At 37.5% G+C, this 21,277-nt stretch overlaps 1 protein-coding gene across 4 annotated transcripts in view; it reads right to left on the bottom strand.

The window, feature by feature from the left end:
- The window catches only part of UVRAG (UV radiation resistance associated), a 312,724-nt gene that overhangs the window by 231,397 nt on the left and 60,050 nt on the right, over positions 1 to 21,277 (bottom strand). For all 4 annotated transcript variants that reach the window (XM_057553092.1, XM_057553093.1, XM_057553094.1 and 1 more), the window contains one exon: positions 2,226 to 2,311. In XM_057553092.1, the coding sequence (XP_057409075.1) occupies positions 2,226 to 2,311 (86 nt within the window). The remainder of the gene's footprint in view (positions 1 to 2,225; positions 2,312 to 21,277) is intronic.

The following is a 21,277-nucleotide window of genomic DNA, read 5'->3' as shown; positions in this document are numbered from 1 at the left end:
CTTTTGCTTGAGCAGATACATGACGGTTACTCTGAACTGCCTGAATTACCAGAGAAAGTTCCATTTTACTCATTAACTTTGACAAGTAAAATTTAAAGTTTCTAGCTCCAGAGTAACTCTCTGAGTTCAGGTAATTTACTTGAAAAATAGACACTTGATCTGGTTCAGAAAAAGTATATCTGTGTTACCAGCTATAAATGATTTACATGACGGTGAGGAGCAGGCCACTCCTAGTAAGGCAATTCAAATGGCCGACACACCTGAGGAATCTAGAAGGCACGCTAGAAGTGAAACCCCCAAGAGACGGTTCATTGCAAAACCAGTGTTCAATAATGAAGCCACTACCAAACTAACCTGATGATTTTGCATTTATGGAGGGTTCCACGATTTTCAGAAATTTTCTCCATCATTATGCTATGTGCCCCTAACAACCAACAGTCTAGGAAGGTAAGTGAGAGTGTGAAAAGGGTTTGCAAAATTTGCTTGTCAGAAAACCTTCATACCAATCTCCAATCTGGCTCTACTTGCTATGCGCCCCCTAAGATAAGTAAATCATTTAACGCTCCTTGGCCTCAGCTTCTACATGGAAGACAAAAGCTGATCCCTGATTTGTGAACACAAAAAACTTCTAGGAGAATAAGATAACAGATGTGAAAATGCTTATAAATTAGACAAATTTGAAACATCACTGCTTCCACATTTTGGAACAATTAGAGAGGTTAAATGAATTAGGATAAATCAAGGATAATTAAAGTCAGAGTCAGGTCAATCAAAGCATTCTCCATTATATCAAGTTGATTCCCAAGATCCTACAGTCTTTCTTCAGCTCCTATTCTCCTGTATCACTACAGTACAGAGCCTTCAATACTCCTTAAATCTCTAATCTCTCAGATTCTATGATGCTACCTTTCCTAACTCCTCCTCTTCTCACTGACTCTGTATTCCCTTTTCTTTTAATTCCACTGATTTCTCTAATGAGATCACAAAATCTCATACTTGGAAAATATCTTTAAAAATTATAGTATCTATACTCTCATTTTACTGAGCAAAACAAGCCAAGAAATATTAGTCTCTTCCTCGCATTTCAAACTATTTCTGTACATTCCTCTTTTCAATACTTAAAACTCAATGTAGTCCCAAACTGAATAGGCTCAAAAATAAGAGTTATATAATAGACACCTCCTGCTTTCTATCTATCTCTACCATCCAATTACTAAATTCTGCCCATTCTGGCACATATCCTAAGAAGTCACAGTGAAAGTACCTCTCAGGTAAGAATCAAAAGTCGTCAAATGTGTGTGGTTACTTTAGTTGAAATCATTGTCTCTTAAGAGCATTTTACATAGTCCATGTCAGCAAACTCTCTACCATTATGTACAGTAAGATTCAAGATTTGCAAAGGAAAAGCCCATTTCATAATGTTTAAAAAATAAACAATCATCCAGTTGGATAAGAGTCCAATCATCCTTCTGGACTCTTCCTTAGTAGATATATAGAGAATGTCTAATGGTCTGGAATTTATGATGTGTTACGTAAATATTAGGAAATACTGTCAAAATCGAATTTCAATGAACCATCTGTCTGAGTAGGGTGAACACAGGTTGAGTGTCACTCTTAACTTTTTTTTTTAATTGCATTTATTTTGGTAGCCTGCCTCCTGGGGAAACATCCTTGATGATCTACCACATTGAAAATTAAAACCAAATTTAAAAATCTTTCAAAATTAAGCCCAGACATTATGAAAATATAGAGCTGAGGCAGTTAAGCCTCTGAGCACATGAGATTCACACAGAGCTCCTTTGCCTTGCCAAATATGATTCTTTTAAGATGAACAGCAGATCAAAACTCTAAGCTATGTCTGGGGCTACTGAAGGGGTTTTCTAGTAATGCCATAGTTGTTAAAGTTTTGGTAAGTCTAAATTTTGTACCTCTGGTTGTTGCTCTTTATTGTGCAGAAGACCGGAAACAGCTCATGTCCCTGTTTTAAGATCACTGGCTTCCAATCACTCTCTCCCACTGTCCAGAGGAAAAAAATGGCCTTCCAAAGGCTTTGTAAAAGAGATAAATCACTGTAGCTACAACATTTATGAAGCTCTCACTAAAAAATGCTAAGTCTGAGTAACAGCTTTTAAAGATTCCATACATTTCCTCACATCGAAATGTCACAAACTCAGGATGAGGAAGATTCTTGACAAAATGCAAGAGGACTCTAAGAAGTGTCTTACCGCAGCAAAGAGAAGACATCGTAAGAATTGCGAACACAGTTCTGATCCACCTGAAGAAGAATACTCTTCTGAGCATTTGAATAACCCTAAAAGACATTAATTAACAAATTAATCAAAGTAAAACAAAATATGTGTCCAAATTAATCGTGATGTTTGTATTTTTAAAATTATGATTCAATAACAACTCAGTAAATTCAAATCATTAAGAAATTAGAAAAAAGTTAAGAAACACTTTCATATAATTGAAGTTTAACCTTATAGGCAAGTGAATTGAAAATAAATTTCTTCTAACATTTTCCCACAGAAACAATGTTTCACATTATAACTTTTGGTGAACTTCCCAGTGAAACCCCAGAAGTCTTTTTAACATATTATGTGGCTGAAGAAGAGTATTAACAATAATATTTCAAGTATGCCTAGCCATCATATGTAATGTTTTTATGGGGGAAAAGGCATTCCAAGTTTTAATTAGGAATACCAGAAACATTTCCACTCAGTGGTGTAAAGGTGGTGGCAGCAAGGATGGTTTCTAGAGAGAACACAGCACAATTCCATAGGAAGAACAGAACAGCTATCTGGCATTTCAGAAAGGCAAAGTAAATAGTAGTTAAGAAAAAAGGACTCTGGACCCAGACCACCTGGATTACAGTTTAAGCCCTTAATACACCAGCTCTGTAATCTGGAACAAGGCACCTAACTTCTTTTAGTTTAACTTTGGTTTCTTCATCTATAACATGGAGATGGTAATATTATCTACCTCACAAATTGTTGTGGGAATTAAAAGAGCTGATATTTGTAAAGTCAATGGTATGTGATAAGCACTGTATAAATGTTTGCTATAATGCTAGTATAAGCATTTTCTAAAAGCTACATTGCTGCAGACATTAAAAGGTTATTAGGAGAGTATTATAAACAACTTTGTGCCAACAAATTTAACAACTTAGATGAATCCTTGAAAAAAATACATGACAAAACTGATTAACAATAAAACAACAATATCTGAATAACTCTATTTTTTAAGTGAATAAGTAATTGAAAATCTTTCCACAAAAAAAGTCTAGGTCCAGATGGGTTCACTGAATTATATCAAACATTTAAGAAATATCATCAATTTAACACAAACTCCTTCATAAAACAGAGGGTAAGGGAACAATTTCCAATTCATACGACCAGCATTACTGATACCAAAACTTATCTCACACACACACACACACACACAAACACAATTATAGACCAATATCCCTCACGAATATAGACACAAAAATCCTTAGCAAAATATTAGCAAGTTGGACCAGCAATATGTTATAAGGATAAAATAGTAACACATCGTTATTGACTGAATTTATTCTAAGAATGTAAGGTGGGTTTAGCATTTAATATCAATTAATTAGCAAATAAATGAAGCAATCATTATAAGCCTATTTTGATGGGCACACAATTATAAAGATGTAACTTGTGATGACAACAACATAAAAATGGGGGAACAGAGCTATATGGAAGAAAAGTTTTGTATAATATTAAAACTAAGTTGGTATTAATTTGAACTAGACTGTTATAAATTAAGATGTTAATTGTAATTCTTGGGGCAACCACTAAGAAAATAACTAAAAGATATACAGTAAAAGAAATGAGAAAGGAATCAAAATGTGAGAAATAACTAACACAAAAGAAGGTAGTAACGGAGGAATTGAGGAACAAAAAAGATATAAGAAAAAAAATCGAAAAGTGGCAGAAGTCCTTCCATCTGTAATTACATTAAGTGTAAATGAATTAAACACTACAATTAAAAGGCAGAGATTGGAAGAATGGATTTTCTTTTTAACAACCCACTGTATACTGTCTACAAGAGATGCACTTTAGAACCAAAAACACAAATAGGTTGAAAACGGAAGGATGGAAAGATATTCCATGTAAGCAGTAACCAAAAGAAAGCTGGAATGGGTATACTAATATCAGACAAATAGACATTAAGACAAAAAAAAAAGTGTTAGAAGAGACAAAAAAGGATATTATATAATTTTTAAAAGGTCAAGAAGATATAAATGATTATAAACGTATATGTACCTAGCAACATATAACAAAACATATGAAGCCAAAACTGCAAAAACTAAAATGGAAAATAGCTGTAGGCAACATCCCACTTTTAACAATGTGTAGCACAACCATAAGAAAGATAAACAATGAAACAGAAGACATGAAAAATACTATAAATCAACTAGACCTAACAGATGTATACAGAATGTTCCACCCAACAACAACCATATACATATTCTTCTCAAGTGCACATGGAACATTCTCCAGGATAGACCATATGTTCAGCCACAAAACAAATCTCAATACATTTCTAAAAACTGAAATCATACAAAGTATCTTTTCTGATCACAATGGAATGAAACTAAAAATCAATAACAGAAGGAAACTTGGAAAATTCACAAACTACAAAGTAAGTAACATAATCTTAAACAACCAGTGGGTCAAAGAACAAATCATAAGGTAAATTATTAAATACTTTGAGTAGAATAAAAATAAAAATACAACATATCAAAACATATGGGATACAGTGAAAAAGTGCTCAGAGGGAAAAGTACAGCTGTAAACATTTACATTTAAAAAAAGAAAGAGTTCAAATCAATTAACCTAATCTTCCACCTTAAGGAAATAGAAAATGAAGAACTAAACCCAAAGCAAGAAGGAAATAAATAATAAAGATTAGGGCAGAGATCCATGAAATAGAGAATACAGAACAATACAGAAAAATCAAAAAAAAACAAGTTAGTCCTTTGAAAAGAGCAATAAAAATGACAAACATTATGCTAGACTGAACAAGACAAAAAAAGAGAATACTCAAATCACTAAAATCAGGAATGAAAGTGAGGACATTATCACCAATCTTATAGAAATAAGAAGTATTATAGAAGAATACTATGAACAATTGTAGGCAAACAAATCAGATAACCTTGATAAAATGGAAATTCCTAGGAACGCAGAAACTCCTAAAAATGGCTCAAGAAGAAACAGAAAGTCTGAACAGATCTACAAGTTGTAAAAGAGTTTAGCTAAGCTACTCCATGGTACTGCTGCCCTGGCATCCATTTTGTTTGGCCAAGCAGCCTGCAAGGACCTTAAACTAACATGAGACCCCCTTTCAGGGAAGTGTATGCCCTAGATAGCAGGATGCAGAGTCATAAGCAAATGTAGCTTCTGTTATGACTTGTGATCAACAGTCTCCCCTGCTTCCCAGCACCTGTATGCTTTATACACCCCTTAGATAAGAATCCCCATGGAGTGCATGCCCTAGATAGCAGGATGCAGAGTCACAAGCAAATGTAGCTCTGTTATGATTGTGATCAACAGTCTCCCCTGCTTCCCAGCACCTGTATGCTTTATACACCCCTTAGATAAGAATCCCCATGGAGTGCATACCCTAGATAGCAGGATGCAGAGTCACAAGCAAATGTAGCTTCTGTTATGACTTGTGATCAACAGTCTCCCCTGCTTCCCAGCACCTGTATACTTTACACACCCCTTAGATAAAAATCTCCATGGAGCTTACCAAAACCCTGCTCTTTTGGTTTGAACTGACCAATCCAGCCCTAGCCCAGGAACCCCAAAGCACTCTACCCACAGACTCTAAATAAAGACATGTGTCCCAGGTCCTGCATCTCTCTGTCTGCACTTGGCCTTGAGCTCCCCATATATAACTTTACAGTCAGTTCTCTGTATCCATGGTTCTGGTATGCATGACTCTGCGTCCATGAATTCAACCAACTGTGGATTGTATAGTGCTGTAATTTGTATTTACTGAAAAAAAAAATCCACATATAAGTAGACCTGCCCAGTTCAAACACATGTCCTTCAAAGGTCAACTGTACTAGCAAAGCTAATCCAGCAGCATACTAAAAGGCTTATACCATCTGGTCCAGCAATTCCACTTCTGGGTATATACCCAAAAGAACTGAAAGCAAAGACTCAAAGAGATAATTGTACATCCATGTTCATAGCAGCATTATTCACAGTAGTTGAGGGGTAGAAGCAACCTGAGTATTCATCAACAGATGAACAGAAAAACAAAATGTTGTATTTTCATACAATGGAATACAGTTAGCCTTAAAAAGGAAAGAATTCTGCTATAACATGCGTGACCCTTGAGGACATTATGTTAAGTGAAATAAGCCAGAGACAAAAGGACAAATATTGCATAATTCCACTTACATAAGGTACCAAGAATAGTCAAATTCATAGAGCAGAAAGTAAAAGGGTGAGTGCCAGGGGCCTGGGGAAGGGGGATATGGGGAGTTAACTGCTTAATGGGTAGAGAGTTTCAGTTTTATAAGATGAAAAGAGTTCTGGAGATGGATAGTGGTGACAGTTGCACAACAAGGTGCATGTCATTAATGCCACCACACTGTACACTTAAAATGGTTAAGATGGTGAATTTTATATTATGTATATCTTACCACAATTAAAAATAATTTTTTAGAAAAGATTTATACACCAGAAACAAGTGGGATTTTCCCAAGGTACGTGAGGGTGGTTTGATAAATGAAAATCAACACAACATACCAAGTTGGAGGACTCATACTTCCCAATTCAATACTTACCACAAAGCAGCAGTAATCAAAACAGTGTGGTATTGGCATAAGTACAGACAAATAGATCAATGGAATAGAACCGAGAATACTAAATAAACTCATGTCTATGGTCAACTGATTTTAGACAAAGGTGCCAGGACTGAGAAAGAATAGTCTTTTCAACAAACGATGCTGAAACAACTGGATGGCCACATGCAAAAGAATAAAGTTGGACCCATCCCTAACACCATATACAAAAATTACAATTAGGATCAAAGACCTAATTGTGAGAGCTAAAACCATTAGAAGAAAGCACAAGGGTACATCTGTATAACCTTCAATTTACCAATGGTTCTTAGATATGATGCCACAAGTATGAGCAACAAAAGAAATAACATAAACTGGACTTCATCAAAATTAAACTTTTGTGCATCAAAGGACACTATAAAGATAGTGAAAAAACAACCCACAAAATGGGACAAAATGTATGCAAATCATGTATCTGATAAAGGTCTAATATTCAGAATATATAAAGAACTCTGACAACCCAACAACAAAAAAGACAAACAACCCAATTAAAAAATGGGCAGAGGACTTAAAGAGACACTTCTCCAAAAAAGATATACAAATAGCCAATAAGCACATGAAAAGATGCTCAACATCATTAGTCATTAGGGAAATGCAAATCAAAATCACAATGAGATACCACTTCATACCCACTAGGAAAAGTAAAAAAATAAATAAATAAACAAAATTAAAAGAAAGCAAAACAAAAAACAGCACATAAGTGTTGGTTAAGGATGTGGAGAAATTAAGAACCCTAGTATATTGCTGTCGGGAACATAAAGTGGTCAGCAGCTGTGGAAAAAAGTTTGGCAATTCCTCAAAAAGTTAAACATAGAATTACTACATCATCTAGCAATTCCACTCTGAGGTATATAACCAAAAGAACTGAAAGCAAATACTTGTACATAAATGTTCATAGCAGCACTATTCACAATAGCCAAAAGGTAGAAACAATTCAAACATCAATCAGTAGATGAATGGATAAACAAAATGTGGTAGAGTATTCATACAATGCGATATCATTCAGCCATAAAAAGAAGTATTGATACATGCTACATATGGATGCACCTCAGAAACTCAAGCTAAGTGAAAGCAGCCAAACATAAAAGATTACATATTGTATGATTCCATTTATATAAAATACTCACAATAGGCAAATCCATAGAGAGAAAAGCAGGTTGGTGTTTGCTGGGGGTTGGGGAGCGCAAAATGAAGAGTGAATGCTTAATGGGCATTTTCTTTTGGGGTGATGAAAATGTCATGCACCTTAATGGAGGTAGTGTTTGCACAGCATTGTGAACATACCCAGTGCCACTGAACTGCACACTTTCAAATGCTTAGGGAATTCCCTGGTGGTCCAGTGGTTAGGACTCAGCGCTTTCACTGCTGGGGCCCGGGTTCGATCCCTGGTCGGGGAACTAAGATCCCGCAAACCGTGCAGCACGGCCAAAAAAAACCAAAAAAAAAAAGCTTAATTTTATGTTATGTGGATTTCAGCTCAATTAAAAAAAAAGAGAGAGAGTTGGCTATGAAATAATCTACATATCATGAGAGCAGCTGAAAAGAAAGGACAGAGACAGGAGATAATCCTATAAATGAGCTACAAAACCCAAAAAGATACTAGAAGTAAATTTAAGATTCTCAGGAGAAATGATTAATGACATTCCACTTAGTTATACTTATTTTATGCAAAAAGCTGCCAAACATTTCTTGTATTAAAAACTTATCCACACTTACTAACATACAACTAATGTACAACTAAAAGCAACACATTACAGCGAGGATTCTGGGTCTTAACCCACTCTGCCTGTCACGGAAGTGAAGAAAATCATTTAACTCCTCTAAGCCTCAGTTTCTTTAACTACAAAATGAGATGAGACTACTACTAATGTAAACAATAGTAAAGAATAATAGCCAAACACAAAAGTAACACGTATGAGCATTTCCAGTATGCCAGGCAGTGTTGTTTTTCCAAGTTAAATTAACGTTTCAATGTTAATGTGAAGGGTTAACATGTTTAATACTCACACAACGCTGTGAAACAGGTACTATTATTATCCCCACTTTAAAGGTAAGGAAACTGAGACACGGAGAGGATTAAGTAGAAGAGCCATGCAGTCTGGCTCCACAGCTCATGTTCTCAATGACCATGCTACACTTGATCTCTAAGACCTTTTTCAGGTCTAAAATTCTGGGTCCATGTACATTTAAGGCAACTCAAGGACATTATTAAACCCTTCTGCTTCAGCCACCACTTAGCAATTAACATTCTTGAAATATGCTAAGAGCCTTGCTCTGAATGACATCTAACTTCACCAGATGTGCGATCCCGGCAGACCTCTGATGAAGGATCATAATGGAAAGAAATGGCTCATTTGTATCTGGTTATCTGTGTGAGATACTGCCAAGTGCCAAAGAGCCCAGAGGAGATTTACATGTCACTCAAAATTCTTCTGAAGCCAGGCCTAACAGTTCTTTTTCAAGGAATGGAACAGAATAGGCACTAGTCTGGGTGAGTGCCTATTAAACCATTCAAGGAAACAGATAATTTCACATATCCAATGAGCAGGAGTAATTCCAGGCAGATGATCAGGTGTGTTTCTAGATCAGTGGTCAACAAACTTTCTCAGTCAACGGCCAGACTGTAAATATTTTAGGCTTTGCAAGCCACATCATCTCCATCGCATATTCTTCTTTGTTTTCGCCTTCAAATTCTTTACAAATGTAAAAATCGTTCTTAGCTCCCAGACCATATAAAAACATGTGGGGACTGTAATTTGATTATCCCTGTACTAGATCGCTGAATGAGTCACCTTTTAAAACATGTTACTGTACATTTTTAGAGTTTTCAGCTGCTACAACAATCATAAGACTATCCTTTATTAAAACTATAAAAGTTCTACTAAAATAATCCACTTGACAGGATAACTGTTAATGAAGCGAACAACATTATACATATATACTTATTCATTTCAGTGTTTACTGAACATCTTATACATACAGAGTGTCAGGCAATTGCTATCATCCTTATGAAAGTATACAACCCAATATACTATAAAGTATATAACCCAGTTAAGGTTCCAAGTGAAGTAAAAATTGCAAACGTGCCATAAGAAAGGTTAAAAAGAAAAGCCACAGGAGTTCCAATATGGTAAAGATTCCATCTAGTAGAAGCAGGAACATCAAAGGCTGCAGCAGGGGTAGCAATATTTGGGATAGATTAAGAAGCATAGAAGGCTGAATGGCAGTGAAGGAAAGTCCCACACAGACTGAACACCTTTAGCCAAAGCATGACAGTAGGAAAACATAAGCTGTATTCAGAGAAGATTAAATAGTGGTCCAATTTGTTCAGCTCCAATGATGTCAAAATTACTTGGAACCCTGGAGGGGGAAATAGTGGGAGATATAGCTATATAACTAAGTTGAGAGGGCCAGAGCACAGAAAGCCTCGAATGTCATACTAAAAAGGGAGACAACCTACATGCTTATTGGACTCATGAAAGGTTTCTGACAGTGTAGGACCATGATCAGAGCTGCATTTAAGGAAGGTTACTTCGGTAATGACAAATATGACAAATTAGGAGAAGCAGAATGTCCAGACGACCACTAGGAAGCTATTCTAAAAATCCACACATACTAGAGGTAATGAGAGCTCAAACTCTGAAGAAAAAAAGAGAGAGACAGAGAAAAGAAGTAAAGATAAAAGCAGAGATATAACCAAAAGTACTATACCACTGACTGAATTTAGGTTGATGGAAGAAAGGAAATTAGGTCAGAGATTTGGACACATCTAGCAGACAAGAAGTTATTCCATACAATCTTTAAGCAAAGGAATAAAAAATAATGAAAGTATGCTTTAGGAAGATTAATCAGGCAGTGGTGAATAAGACAAAGTGGATACAAAGAGACCAGAGCCATAGGCCTGCCAGAAAACTACTGCAGTAATCCAGCCTTATGGGGGTGCCAGGCTGAGCTTGGATCATGACAATGGATATGGAAAAGTAGCCATATATATGAGTGATTTCAAAGGACTCAAAAGAGTCTAGTAGCTGAATGAATCGAGTGGATAAAAGAAATCAATCAAAACTAACTGCAAAATTTGAGGCCTGGATAAATGGAAAAATAGTTAATAAAAATGTAAAAAACTGGAAGGGAAAGCAAACCTGGAGAGAAAAATGAAGAGATCCATTTAAAGTATAACAGGGGGCTTCCCTGGTGGCGCAGTGGTTAAGAATCCGCCTGACAATGCAGGGGACACGGGTTCGAGCCCTGGTCTGGGATGATCCCACATGCCGCGGAGCAACTAAGCCTGTGCACCACAACTACTGAGCCTGTGCTCTAGAGCCCGCGAGCCACAAATACTGAAGCCCACGTGCCTAGAGCCTGTACTCCACAACAACAGAAGCCACCGCAATGAGAAGCTCGCACACTGCAACAAAGAGTAGCCCCCGGGGCTTCCCTGGTGGCGCAGTGGTTGAGAATCTGCCTGCCAACGCAGGGGACACGGGTTCGAGCCCTGGTCTGGGAAGATCCCACATGCCGCAGAGCAACTAGGCCCGTGAGCCACAACTACTGAGCTTGCGCGTCTGGAGCCTGTGCTCCGTAACGGGAGAGGCCGCGATAGCGAGAGGCCCGTGCACCACGATGAAGAGTGGCCCCTGCTTGCCTCAATTAGAGAAAGCCCTCGCACAGAAACGAAGACCCAACACAGCCAAAAATAAAATAAATAAATAAATAAATAAACTCCAATCTCTAAAAAAAAAAGAAAAAAAAGAAACATGATACACCAAAGCCATGTGTAAAATTAATCAGGATATCTTTATAAAAAAAAAAAAAAAGAGTAGCCCCTGCTCAGCAACGAAGACCCAACGCAGCCATAAATAAATAAATAAATAAATTTATAAAAAAATAAATAAAGTATAATTATTTGCAAATGGCAGATGTCTATGCAGAAGTGGTCAGAAACTATTTAAACATAGATGAACTAGAATTTTGAATAATGAGCTATACAACTGATGACAAACAAGTAGTATATGCCAGCAGAATTTTGAATGATCTGCTACAACAACATTCATTCACTCAGTCAACAAATATCTACTGAATTATTACTACATGCCAGGCACAGTGCTAAGCACTAGGAATAATTCTGTGGCAAAGACTGACACTGTCTCTGCCCTTACACAGTGTACAGTCTAGAGCTTCTTCTACTTACTTAGGTAGAGTAAGAAATCATAATGGACAAGGAAAAAAACCAATGGCTCATTCTACAACTTGAGCACCTTTTCAGATTCAATGAGTAAACTTTTAAAAAATATAATATTTATTTGTACAACTCCTCCTAAAATGGCTACCTGATGAATCAAAGGACAGCCTGTGTTCCTATGTGTGTATGTTCATTTGGACATTAACACACTTTTAAGAGTCAGGCAAGTTAAAACCAAGAAAAAATGTGCACATGTCTCTGTCAAGCACCTTCGAGCCTCGGACACCCACTGTCCCTGGGCTCTGACAAAGCCCAGATGCTGAGCTGTTAAGGGGGGAAAGCAAGACCTCTTCTTCGACACTGAACCTGAGCTGAATATGTACATTCCCCCAGATCTAGTCTGAGATTTGAGACAGCAGATGTTTTCTTCTCCTTCAAAACAGTAAGAAGCAATGAAAATAAGAACAGTGTTATTAAGCAAAGGTATACAGATCTTGAAACTAAAATCAATTCTTTTTTTTTAATTCAAGTCAACAGGGATGAAGAGGTTCTTGTTCATACTTCAGTGTTTTAAACTACCCTCAAAAAATAATCACAATCATAGTCACACACTCCAAGTATGAAGTCCATTAAATGTCATCAATGCAACTCCATAACAAGAGGACTGAAAGTGACCCTGCTAAAGTAGTCATCCTTTCAGAGAAAAGTATACTACAGAATAGAGATAGGAACCATGTGATCTTAGTGGATTTCATTCACTCTGGAAAACTATCTTCTAAGCAAAGTCTACACTAAATCCTGGGACCAAAAAAGTGAGTAAGACACAATCTCAGCCCTAAAGGAGCTTACGCCCTAACAGGAAGAAGGATGTATACACAGTTACTGTAACTGTGAGAGAAGAGAAGTGAGACGGAAGAAAAGGCAACAGTGGTACCATGTTAACTAGGTAAAAAAAAAAAAGAAAAGAAAAGAAAAGAAGAAGAAGAAGAAGAAGAAAAGATTCCCAGCTTTCTAGAGGAACAATTTAAACCAAAACTGACTCACAGAGGGGAAAGGAAAAAAAGTCAAGAATGCCCTAATTATAAATCTAAGAAAGAATAGTAAAGACAAGTTTTCAAAATTTAAACAAAATTTCCAACTCTCTGAATCCCCTAGTGAGGATGAGTCTGGAGCTCTGTTTCTGTTTACTTTCTAAGAATCTAAAACATCTACATGAAGAACCATGCTTGGCTTTGAATTTTCCAGTATTAAAATTCTGAAAAGCTCAAAAATTGTGCTAAGGAGACAAGATCCTCCAAATTCATAACAGGAAATGTGGCATTTTCCCAGATTATTCTCTGGCTTCAATGAAGAGAGAGAATGGGGACCACAAGATTTATAAATATGAATTACAGGATGAGATGATTTTCCAAACATCTGTCAGAAGCTAATTTGATCCAAGAGAAAAGGAAAAAAAAAGACTCAGAGGGAAGCCAAACAGAGTGACTAATATGTGGAACTTCTGTGGACTTTGGTGGGTTGATGGCCTCATGGGCATTGCATGCCCACTCTACAATAATAAATACCCAAAGTCTGTACAATAATGCACTTTACACCATTCAAAGCACTTTCCCATGTACTCTCTCATTTGATTCTCACAACGCACATAGTGGATATCTCTGGTTAAATGTAAAGATAGTGACGTGGTACTTTGACATGCTATGTGAAGTAGGAAAGAATGTAGAGATACCACGTAGCATAGTTGTTAAAAGAAAAAGCCTTTGAATAAATCAGACCTGGTTTCAAATCATGGTTCTGCTACTTACTAAGTAATCTTGGGATTAGTACTTGAACCTTTTCTTCTAGGATATTGTACCTATAAAATGACAATAATCACCTCATGGAGTTGTTACACAGATTAAACAAAACATGTAAAGTAGATAGTAGAGGGTCTGACATATAGTAGGTACTCAGTAAATGAAAACTAGCAATGGTAGTTTTCAAAAGCTCCATACCCACTTGGAGTAATACTGTTACTAGGATATCACACCAGCTCAAATAATTCAGAAACAAAGTTTCACCCTGGATTTAAACTGAGCTCAGATACCTAGATGTTTTGTAACAAAGCAGGCAGTTACTAGAAACAGCCCCTTAGGATCTGTCTGGTCTGTTTCTTGTATTTTGTAACCTGGTTGGGGGGCAGGGTCGGGGGAGAGCTCTGGGAGGAAAACTGAGTAGAGTATGTACAGAATGAGCTATTTTTGTGATCTTCCAACTTTTACCTGATGACGTACTGAGAGACCTGGGTAGAAGTTATACCATATCCCTTTCTCTGTTGTTAAAATATAGGCTGCTTGACATACTTAATCCCCACTTCTAAATGTTCTGCTTGAATACCACATGGGACGTGCTTTGGAAATAAGTTAGCATCCATGAATTTAACCAGCAAGAGGAAAATAGCCATCTTTTTAATTTCTCAGTTCTATAAAGTTAACTAAACAAAAATCTCTTAACTTTTCTAGGTTTCAGCGTCTTCATTCTGAAAACAAAAATACTAATACCTGACCACCTGAGTTGCTGTAAGTTGAAGATACCTCTAACAGCATTTAATCACAATCACAGTCAAATAAAATGATGGAAGGAACCTCAAAAAGGAATTTAATGAGGAAAATCATCTACTCCTCACTTTTACACAGGTAACATGGTGTAATGAAGAAAGTGCATGTCTAGAAAGACAGAGATATGTGTTCTGGTCCTGGTTCTGCCACCAACTCATCCTGATATGCTGGCCATTCATTTATTCCCCAAATACTTACTGTTAGCCATATAGGCCTGCTGCTACTACTACTACTAAAACTTCTAATAACAGTTGCTCTACTTTCCCCACAGGTTGTTGTAAAAATGGAGTAAAATAATTTACAGGCAAATCCTTCAAGGCAAAAGAGCTATGAAAGTATGTAGTGATTATTTTATATTATATATATGATATTATTATAGCTATGTCTAAGTTACCACTTAAAGCATGAAACTAACTTTCCATGCCAAGTTCAAGAGGTCATGAGGCTCCCTGAGCCTCGGTTTCTTCATCCCTGAGATAAGGGTGTTGAGCTAGATGACTCTAATATTCCCTCTAGCATTAATCAGCTGATAAGAATTTTCTTACTTTTGAAATGAGGAACCTAAAACTAACAAAGGTTAACTGATTTGCTCAAGGAACACAGTACCAGAACAAAACTGGGATTAGAACTCAGGTTTTCTACTTTTCAAAAGTATCATGCCTTGAAAAATATAAGGAATTTTCATTTGTATAGGCTCTCAAAACAGACCCTGAAACTTGCTGTTGTCCCTAAACCTTCAATCTCAGCTGGACTATGTACTTGAGATGGTCAAATCATGTGGCTGCGTTTGTGAAAGTAATCACCAAATTGTTATTTTAATCTCCTGAGAGTGTCACTATTCCAAAAAGGTTTGATCCTTTTTATTTGGATTCTACTCCTGTTTTAATTTTTTTCCATTAAAATGAGAAAGCATTGCCATCTACTGGACTCTGAAGACACTGCTGCTATAGTTTTAAGTCTGAAAACAAGAATTCTTAACAATCTAAAAAGCTCTTTGTACTTTATCAATAACACCATAGAGTTATTATGACAGTATGAGTTACATAAAAATAAAACTCTAAAAGTTGGGGCTAGGGATAAGGTAGGGTAAGAGAGAAAAATACCATCCCCTCGAGATTTTGAATCTCAATTATTGCTATGATAGTCCTAAATATAGCAAGCATTCACCTGCATTCATTAACAAAATGAGCACCTACTACATGCCAGGCACTGTTCAAGGGACACAACTGCTGACAGTGGTAAGCATTAGAGATGTAATCCCTTTTATCATAGGGTTTAGAGTCTAGTGAGTAGTAGTTTCCATATATTATTGAATTCTACTCATGCGCCAGCCTTGTAATATACATTATATCACCTTTAATATTCAAAACAATTTATGATGAGGTAGAAATTGTTATCTCCATTTACAGATGAAAAAACAGACTCAGAGATGATTCAATTTGCCCAAAATCTCTTTCATAGGTAAGCAGTGGTGCCTGGAATTAAACTCACATCAATCTGACTCCAAAACCCATATTCTTAACCACTAGGAGTGTCCATTCACCCAGGTATTTGTCAGCATCCTCCCAAACAGCAGAATAGCTGCCAAAAGGAAATTCAGGCAAAGATAATCTTACACGTCTATATTAAAGGCAAAACTCCTATACAGGAATCTGAAAAGTTTCCAGCTTATTGGATCAAGAGCTGGCCCAACAGCCTCTCATTTCCCATGCTCCCCCAACTGCCATCCTAGCAGTAAAATCCACCTGGGAAACATCTCTCCAGATCACCTAGCCTTATTCACCAACCTCTTCCTAAGGTTCTCTTCAAATTATTTAATGTTCTGCTGTAATTCACCTGTGTTAAGACCCAAACAACTGACATCAAAAATAATTTTTCAAACTAAACTATTTGTAAACTGGAGCTCTTCTCCAGTTAAATTCTCCAGAATAAATGCTGTTTTATCTCTGCTAAAAGAATAAGTGTTTGTGACTCTGCATCTAATACTTTTGTATCCCACAGTACTTAGTTTAATAATGGGCACATAGTAGGTACTTGATATTTACTGACAGAAAAAAAATCATGAATCACGTTTACAACTAAAGATAGATTTTTATCACCTATTCAATTATTTATCTGTCTGCATTGCTGTTAAATATGTACACATATGTATGCCAAATAAATGAAATTTTACTACCTAAAATTAACAAGATATCACTCCCTAATAAGGCCAGAAGTTACTGAATGAAGGATTCAAACCCACAGTATATATTTTAGTCAAAGATTTCCAAGTGTATTAGTTTCCAAAGACACCCCTGGGAGTGAGACTGAATACTCATCCAATATAGTAAAAAGTTGAGAGATTTACTAGGTTCCTAAAAACTCAACAGAAATGAGTAAAGCCTTTTTGAGAAGCAGATAAACAAAGAGGCAAAAGTTTTGAGCAAATAAGTAAGTTCCAGCTTTTAGACCCATAGTGGCTGAAGACACTTCAACGTGGACAGAGGAAGGATTAACAGCAACATAGTCCTCAGAAGTAATAACAAGCTGTTTCTGGTTACGGCTAATGTAAAAAACAAGAATGCTGAAGAACTGGTCAACAAAAACTTCAGTCAGTATTTTAAAAGTTGCTTTAAAACATGCTTCCTATTGCTTCACAAGTATAACCCTTCCCTTCCATACAGAACATACATTTTTTTTTTTTTTGGCTGTGCCACGCAGCATGTGGGATCTTAGTTCCCCGACCAGAGATCGAACCCACACTCCTGCATTGGAAGTGTGGAGTCTTAACCATTGGACTGCCAGGGAAGTCCCCAGAACATACATTCTTAAAGCCTTGCTGATTTAGCATTTTTTAATCCTTTATGAAATATTTCAACCACAGATATGCTATCCATATTCAATGACTGTGATTACAAGTATATTTGGACTTATTTTTATCACTGTACTGCATGTTTCTATTTACCATTTGTTTTCTTTTTTGTTTTCCTTTTCTGACTCCTATCAAGTTGACAAAGTTTTCTCCTCCTTATATTCCCTTTTTTCCCTCTGCTAATTAAAAATCTATACTCTGTTTCTAGCATTTAGGTATCTTTACATTTTTAACATGCACACTCGACCACAAGTTTTTCTAAGAAATTCTTAACATGTTTACTATCTCTATCCTCCTCCTGAACAAATCAACGACCTCAATGAGTCTTACTCTTTAAACAGCCTCCCTCACCTTATTACTGTTGTCTACAGCAGTGATCCTCAAACTCTCTGTGGGAAAGGGTCAGTTGCTTTTCCTTCAATCCACTGTGAGCTGATACTTTTATAAAATACAAAAAAGGCAAAATAATGTCAAATTGCTATAAATGTTTAAAAACATTTACGTCGGGGCTTCCCTGGTGGCGCAGTGGTTAAGAATCCGCCTGCCAATGCAGGGGACACGGGTTTGAACCCTGGTCCGGGAAGATCCCACGTGCCGTGGAGCAACTAAGCCCGTGCGCCACAACTACTGAGCCTGTGCTCTAGAGCCCGTGAGCCACAACTCCTGAGCCCGTGTGCCACAACTGCTGAAACCCACGTGCCTGGAGCCCATGCTCCGCATCGGGAGAGGCCACCGCAATGAGAGGCCTGTGCACCACAGCGAGGAGTGGTCCCTGCTCGCCGCAACTAGAGAAGGCCCGTGTGCAGCAGCGAAGACCCAATGCAGCCAAAGATAGACAGACAGACAGATAGATAGATAGATAGATAGATAGATAGGTAGGTAGATAGATAGATTAATTAATTTAAAAAAACCATTTACGTTCACTTTTTTTTTTTACTTTTTATTTTATATTGGAGTACAGCCGATTAACAATGTTGTGATAGTTTCAGGTGCACAGCAAAGGGATTCAGCCATACACATACATGTATCCATTCCTTTTATACTTGGCTTACCACAGACTGGTGACAGTTCTTAGACTAGCTCTGGTCCACAGACTATACTTTGAACAACAATGGTCATTTGTTTTATCTTAAAACATACAAGCTTATTTGTATATTAGTTTTAGTGTGCTTTTTTTTTTTTTTTTTTTTTTTATTTATTTATTTATTTATTTTTGGCTGTTCTGGGTCTTTGGTTCGTGCGAGGGCTTTCTCCAGTTGCGGCAAGTGGGGGCCACTCTTCATCGCGGTGCGGGGACCGCTCTTCATCGCGGTGCGCGGGCCTTTCACTATCGCGGCCCCTCCCGTCGCGGGGCACAGGCTCCAGAAGCGCAGGCTCAGCAGCCGTGGCTCACGGGCCCAGCCGCTCCGCGGCATGTGGGATCCTCCCAGACCAGGGCTCGAACCCGTGTCTCCTGCATTAGCAGGCAGATTCTCAACCACTGCGCCACCAGGAAAGCCCTAGTGTGCTTTTTAGTTTGTCAGTAGTTCATTAAATTCATTGATGTTTTACCATTTTTATGCACCTTGCTGTATCTTGCTGTTACATCCCACATCTTCCCTTTGGGATCACTTCTCTATCTGCAACATTCAGCATAGATAAAAGGTCTGTGGGTAGTAAACCCTCAGTCTGTGTACTTAAAATTGTCTTTCTTTCACCCTCACTCTTGACTGAAAGCTTGCCAGAAACAGAATTGTACATTAACAGTTAACAGCACTTTGAAAATATATTTCTTTTGGCAACTACTGTTGCTGACGACAAGTCTGCTGTCAGTCTAATTCGTAGGTAATATTTCCTTTCTCTTCGCTAGCTTTTAAGATTTTTTCCCTTTTAAAATTATCCTTAAAGATTGGTGGTTTCTCTAAGATACTTTTCAGTCTCCTTTTGTAATAGGGAGAGCCCTATCTCAGCTTTTATGCTCATTTAGTGTTCATTTCACCCAGAGGAGCACATCTTTCAGCCAATGCCCAAGGCTTCTGCCCATGTCTTTGCATTTCTATTCCATTTAGGTTCCAGAGATGTTTATTATCTTGCTCTTTGTTTGTTTTAGCAAGGTATGCCTCTTTAAACTTCTCTGATTTCATCAATTGCTATTTTTTGTTTGGTTCAGCAGAGGGTCTCACAGTGTGCACTTATAATACCTTCTTGACTAGAAACCCTGCTTATGGCTTTCTTGAAAAAGAAAGAAAGAAAAAAAAACTTTTTAAGGAGACTCAACCTATATGTCAGGTGTTCATTTGAAAGCTGGTACAGGGGGACTTCCCTGGTGGTGCAGTGGTTAAGAACCCGCCTGCCAATGCAGGGGACACAGGTTCGAGCCCTGGTCTGGAGAGACTCCACATGCTGTGGAGCAACTAAGCCCGTGCGCCACAACTACTGAGCCTGCACTCTAGAGCCCACGAGCCACAACTACTGAGCCCACGCACCACATCTACTGAAGCCCGCGTGCCTAGAGCCCGTGCTCTGCAACGAGAAGCCACCGCAATGAGAAGCCCATGCACCACAACGAAGAGTAGCGCCCGCTCACCGCAACCAGAGAAAGCCCGTGCGCAGCAATGAGGACCCAATGCAGCCAAAAATTAATTAATTAATTAATTATTTTTAAAAAGCTAGTACAGGGCAAGATAAGCATGCCTTATAAATTTACAAAACTTATTAACTGAAGGACTATAGAATAAAATGTACCACTTATTATAAAACATTTATTCATCTGGCCTTGACTCCCAGCTCTGCTACTTAGTAGTTTTGTAATCTTGGGAAAGTTACTTAAGTTCTCTGTGCCAGCATCCTCTTCTATAAAAGGACAACTGTGGGGTTTAAATGAGGTAAAATATATAAAGCACTTAGAATAGTGCCTGGCACATAAGTGCTCACTAAACATTAGACATTATTATTATTGTTAGGGAGAAACACTTACTCTGCACTCTCATGCTTCCACATAGGAGAAAAACTTTCCACTCCATTTCCCAGGAAAGAAGGTCATAAAGGAAAAAAAAAAAAAAAGTCTAGTTTTTCTGTGTCCTTCACTCACTCCTCCCCAGAATAGGCAGGAGCTTGACTGCTGAGTTCAGGAGACGAAACTGAACATGACTGCCTTAGTTCTTTCCAGGTTCCCTCCCATTCAGAAACAGCCTGTGTAAAGTACACATAAATTCTGCTTTTGTCTTGGAGGGTCAGGATCTGTCCCTGTAAGGGGAAGAACGTAGTTTTGCTTGTTTTGTTACTTGGTGGTATGGGGATTCATTCTGGGAGAAAGTACTATATACAAGCTCTTTCAGTTGCAGAATTTAAGCCACGTTTGCCAATTAGTTTTATCAGTAATAACGCCAACATTCTGATCTCCATTTATCACCTGTCTTATTTCTAAACTTGTTCCAAATTCAGGAGAAGAAGAAAGGGTTATTAGTTACTGACCTACCCAAAATCTCAACTACTATTAGCCTCTGGCTACAAAATTCTTAGGGAGATTACATACAGTAATAGATATAAAGCTCTTAAAACATTGTTTGATACATAATACATTCAACAGATGTTAACTATTAATATTATTACTATATGCCAGACATTGTGCTAGATGGTGAGTTGGTTACCTGTTGCAAGAGGAACTTAATCCTTTAACAGACTCAGGATGCCTAACCCTATAAATGGGACATTACAAACAACAGCAGTGGCAGTTCCCACAATTCTCTCATTAAATAAAACATTTTTACGAAGCAAATACCATG

This window comes from Balaenoptera acutorostrata, chromosome 9 (assembly GCF_949987535.1).
Source record: "Balaenoptera acutorostrata chromosome 9, mBalAcu1.1, whole genome shotgun sequence".
In the NCBI taxonomy this organism is placed as follows: Eukaryota; Metazoa; Chordata; class Mammalia; order Artiodactyla; family Balaenopteridae; genus Balaenoptera; species Balaenoptera acutorostrata.
Note: the sequence above shows the minus strand (reverse complement) of the source record. Positions and strands in the feature narration are given on the sequence as shown.